Source organism: Aptenodytes forsteri, unplaced genomic scaffold, assembly GCF_000699145.1.
Source record: "Aptenodytes forsteri isolate BGI_AS27 unplaced genomic scaffold, ASM69914v1 Scaffold87, whole genome shotgun sequence".
Classification (NCBI taxonomy): domain Eukaryota; kingdom Metazoa; phylum Chordata; class Aves; order Sphenisciformes; family Spheniscidae; genus Aptenodytes; species Aptenodytes forsteri.
The window spans coordinates 5,860,338-5,865,454 of NW_008796041.1; the positions used below are offsets into that span (position 1 = coordinate 5,860,338).

The 5,117-nt window shown below is 43.1% G+C and overlaps 1 protein-coding gene across 1 annotated transcript in view; it reads left to right on the forward strand.

The window, feature by feature from the left end:
• Positions 1 to 4,908: 4,908 nt before the first annotated feature.
• Positions 4,909 to 5,117, forward strand: part of HGF (hepatocyte growth factor) — a 58,723-nt gene continuing 58,514 nt past the window's right edge. Inside the window, exon 1 of the mRNA XM_009285521.1 lies at positions 4,909 to 5,002. Coding sequence (XP_009283796.1) covers positions 4,927 to 5,002 — 76 coding nt within the window. The 5' untranslated portion in view covers positions 4,909 to 4,926. The remainder of the gene's footprint in view (positions 5,003 to 5,117) is intronic.

A 5,117-nucleotide genomic window follows, 5' to 3' on the forward strand; every position in this document is an offset into this window, starting at 1 on the left:
TTGCATTCCTAAAAGCATACAGCCACCATGAGGCACATTCCCAACAACTTCAAATAGATATTACTGGGAATTTTTAGGAAAATAACCATTTTGCATGCACATTTGTTTGCAGAATTTATCTCCTTGTAGATAAAGTATTTAGGTGTGGAAATTTCTAAATTTTTCTTAGATAAAATTTGATCAGATATTTCCTACTAATAGCAATGTGCTGTATATAGATTCTTGCATTTTTCTTTTATTATTTTTTCCCAAAATATTGGAAATAGTAATTTCCAAACAGATCTTGAAAGGCTGTATTATCATCAGCTGCCATTGGCCACCATGCCATAGATGGCTTAAATGGTTTTCATACTAGAACTTAAAAATTGTTCTGTTATTCATCTTAACTATTCTTAGTTAGCATATAACATATATGTGAAAAGCAGTTACAATATGTCTTACACAGGAAAACCATAAAGGATTTATGTTATTAACTAACTGCAGGGATGAATGCTGGATTACCTGACTGGCGTTTAGGACCCAGACCTGAGCACGTGGGAGTCTGGGTGTAGGGAGAGTTGTGAATTATGTATGTTTGAATATTATGAATGTATGTGAATTATAATGGGTGGAACCAAGCACAACCAAGTCACTTTGGAGCTCATGTTCCTTTTTAATCTCACCAATTTCAAAACCATACTTTTCATTCCCCAGGAGCATGCATCTGTGTATAAAAAGACAATCTAGACAGTTTAGTATTTTGCATATGCCCTGCATTATTTTGCATGTTTGTGCCATGAAAATGCTCAGTCAAGGTGTGAAGCTGCTTGCAAAAGTCTGTTTTGGGGGAGAGGAAAGTGCAACTGTATAGTTTCAAGCCAAATCATACCATACCTTGTGCCTACAAAGCCAGGTAATAGCCCCTGACTAATTTTTATTTGTAAGCTCTGACATGGGCTGAAGGAATAAGAAGCTGCTGAAAGCTAAACATTTAGGTTATTAAATACACATGGAATTTTACCTGTGAATGCCATCTTTGCAGAGGTAACTGCCTCAGGACTGTAGGTTAGCGCCTACATTGCAGAGGGAGGTGTGGCTCTTGTCTTCATCCTTGGGTTTCCCTGGAGCCTAATCAACAAGAAGACTCATCTGAGGTGCCATACTCTCCCGCTTCACTGCATGGGGCTCTAAAAACTTGACCGGTGTGGTGAATTTGCCCTCTGGGACTAGCAGTTCAGATCTGCAGCATCGAGTATGATGACATGTAAAATCCTTTTGGCTGAATCTAAAATGGTGGGCTCAGGGGAGTTTCTGAGCTTCTGCTTTCAACTAGACTTGGTTCTTGTTATCCCCTTCTTCCCCCTCTTCCTTTCAGCCTTCCCGCCCTATTCGCCTTTTTCTTTCTGCATGAAGAAGGCTTGGGGATTAGGCTGGAAGGTGCCACGTGTCCAGCTGGGGCTCTGGCTAAGGTGCCTCAGCAAGTATTGATACCTGGCATGTGCTGTAGCTCTGCTTAAACTCTGCCTTTCCCAGCAGTGTCGAATCTCGCAGTCCATACCTCAGTCTTTTCCCTTCCTAGTCTCAAGCTCAGTTTATAAAGAAAGACAATAAAAATTTATCTTGCTTGAAATGTGAAGCACAATTGCTTGGTTTAAACTTCTCAGGCAGCCTGAGACTTTTTTATCAATCAGCTCAGTGTTGAACAGTAATTACTACATGCACTTGCTTATTTTATTGGGCTTATTATCCAGTAGGACCTTAACAGAGTGGTACTTATACCAGATAAATCAAGAAGTAAAAAGGTTTGTTTTGAACACAAGAGGTGATTCATATGACAGATGCTGGTTCATTTGAAGGTAACTGTGACTTGGTATTACTCTGTGTGTGTGTGTGAAGATTCCTGCCAAAACTCTGAATATCTAGCATTTCTGAATAGCAAGTTATATCTGAAAAACAGATCCAACTGTGGTTATGGTCAGAAAAGGGAATATAAAAATAGCAGTTTCTATGTATTTGGTCATGTCTGCTTACTTTTCCAACCAAAATAAAGTTTTTCAAACTTTTTTACTCATGTAGGCAGTCCAGAGCAAATATATCCTTGGTGAAGTGTGCAGTAACTTTTCTTTTTAGATATCTTCTACAGAAATGTTATGCTACTTTCCTAATACAGAGCTACACTGATTTGAAAGTCAGGTTATCAGGGCAAGTTTGCAAAGCTGCCAAAAAAAAAAAGAAAGAAAAAAAAAAAAAGAAAACCAAAACCCCCACTCTCAGCTAAGCCCCAGAAACAGAAAGAGATTATTAGGTCAGAAAACATGCCCTCAAAAGGTCAGAAAACATAATATTCTTGCATAAAACCTACAACATTTGATTATCATATTTAGACCTTCAGTTTCTCTATGTGCAGAATGAAACTTAACATGGATTTCTTTTCAAAAACTTAGGGATGAAATGCAATTTTTGCAGCCTTCCTTCATATTGAAATTCATTTGAAGGTAAAATTTGATTGAATTGAACTAAAATATTATGCTTCAGTTGTAACATCCATGGGACAAGAAGACACAGAAAAAGGATCATACTACATTTCGCAGTATATGATGCGGGACCAAAAAGCATTTTCATTTCCCAGATCCAGATGGAAACCTTTGTCTTGACTGTCTACAAATAGAGCATCTGAATATAGCATCTATAGGATCTTTCTCTTTCTAATCTCCCTTCTGTCCCTGGCCCTCCACTCCATGTGCCCGAGTGTCCACTGAGGGGAGATACATAGGACTTATGTAAAAGGCAGAGGTGTCCTCCAGCAGGTCCCCAAAATTGGACAAATGGACAACCAGGACTATGGAGTTGCACCTGCCCAGCATAATATATGCAGCCAAAGAAGCTTATGTCCATGACTTAAGCTCTCAAGCAGAGCTGCAGATACATCAAGAATAATACACAGGACTATGTATTAATAATGGGAATCCATATAGCAAAATATTTTCTCCTTCAGGGAGCACCCTAGCCCTCAAGAGACACAGCAGAAACCTTCCTAAAATTCAGGAGAAATCTGACTACATGCCAAACACTCCCCTCAGGGAAGTCAGTGGCAAAAAATATCTACTTGTCTTCAATGGCGCACGATTTTGTGCTTTATACAAAAAAAGGTCACTCATCACATGCATGGACAACAAGTCAAATACATCTGGTTAACAGAATGTGGCTATTCTGGGCTCAGCATGGTGCTATGTTTATTTTTGTTGCTTATTGTTTATATTTATGTCTATCTTTAAGCACAGGGAGAAAAACAGAAAACAAAAACTAAGTGAGACATCCATGTTCTATCAGTTGCAGTGGACAAGGATTTCGCACAAGGTCATTGGCCAGTGGAATACATTTTCTCTGTTCTCAGATTGTGCATCTCTAAGGAACTCCTGTAAATTAACTTTTATTCTTGGGAGATAAACAAGGACAGAAAAAAAAAAAAAAAACAAACCCTAGAAATAATTTTCATTCTGCAGATTTCAGAAAGTATTTTTTTTCTCACATAAATGTGTTTTTCCTGTAACGCCAAATGTTCAAAATATTTTCTTCACAGACTCTCTCTCAACTCCTTTCTGTTCCCTTTCTTTCACTTACCAAGGCAGTAATTCCCAAATGGACATTTTATGTTTTGCCACTGGGCATAAACTGGGTGGAAAAAAAAAATGTTTTGGGAATATAGGAAAAAATTGAATAAAAGTTAACAATGAACATTTGTGGCTTGGGAAACAACCCATTTTTAAGAAAAGCTGTTTCACTCAAAGGTGTTTATCAGCAGCATGGATAGTAAGTCTGGGGCAAAGGAGTCTGGGCTGGAGAAGGAGACCTGTTTTCTGACTCACAAGGCATGGGGCCACATGCAGGTCTCTGGTTTATTTATGGAAAATGGAGGGAAACTGTTTCCTGTGTTGTCACACATTTGTGCTATAGATGGTAGGTGGGTGCATGGGAGAAAGGAACGGTTTAAATTAAGGCAGAACTTTTCCTGAAGTGTTTATTTTTGAACACTCGTGTGTCACGAAGGCCGGTCTCATGACTTTAAACAAAAGCCAATGCCATTGCTTCCATGAGGTTAAAATGAAGTGCAATAGAAGAATTACAACCACTTTGCCTGTGACAGAAGGAAGGTCAGGCCTTGCTTTGGACTGAGGCTTGTCTCCATGCAGCGACGCCTGCCAGCTGATACTTGACCTTTAGATTCCCCAGAGTTGCCACAATTTTGGGGAAGTGGCATTTGTCAGATGGCCAAAGAGGGTGATGGAAAGGCCAGGCTGGTGGCCAGGGGCAGCCACGGGCAGGTTGGAGGAAAGGTGTTTTGGCCTTGCTTTGTCCCTGGCCATGGGGTGGGGGAGCCCTGCTGAAATGGCTATGGATGAGGGTGCTGCCTGGGGATGGGGCTGAGAGGCAGGTGGAGAAAGGGGGAGGTTGTGAAGGGAAATGTCTGCAGGGAGGGAGAGGTTTGTTCTGGCTGCAGGTAAGAGGGCAAATGGAGCTATGGGGGCAAGAGGGGCAGGGGGGAGGCCCCGGGGGGCTGCGCAGCAGCAGACATCAGCCCCGGGGCAAGAGCTGGGGGGCCCGGCTGCTCCTTCTGAGCCCCTAAGGAAAGGAGGGAGGGAAGGACGGAGGGAGGGATGAGGCGGTGGGAGCCCTCTCCCTGGGCTGGCTGTGGGGCGGGAGGGGAGGCAGCTCCTGGGGAGGGGAGGAGGAGAGGAGGCAGAGGGGATGTTGTTAAACAGTTTCTTACCGTAAGAGGGAGTTGGGACCCAGATCTTTCCAGTTAATCACACAACAAACTTAGATCATCGCAATAAAAAGCAGCTCGGCTCACTCTGCCTCCTCTAGTGACCGGCTGTGCACAGGGTCCTTCCGAGGAGCCATCTCCTCTTCTCCTCCCCGCCAGCCGCCGGGGGGGCCGCCAGCACCATGTGGGCCACCCAACTCCTGCCAGCCTTGCTGCTCCATCAGCTGCTGCTGCTGCCCATCACCATCCCTGCGGCAGGTTAGTTTTTCTATCACTTCGCTAGTGACCCCCCTCCACCTCACAGCTGCATCATTTTCCCTCTCCTTCGCTTCGCCGTGGCGAGGGTGGGTGCTCGGGGCGGTGCACCGGGCGC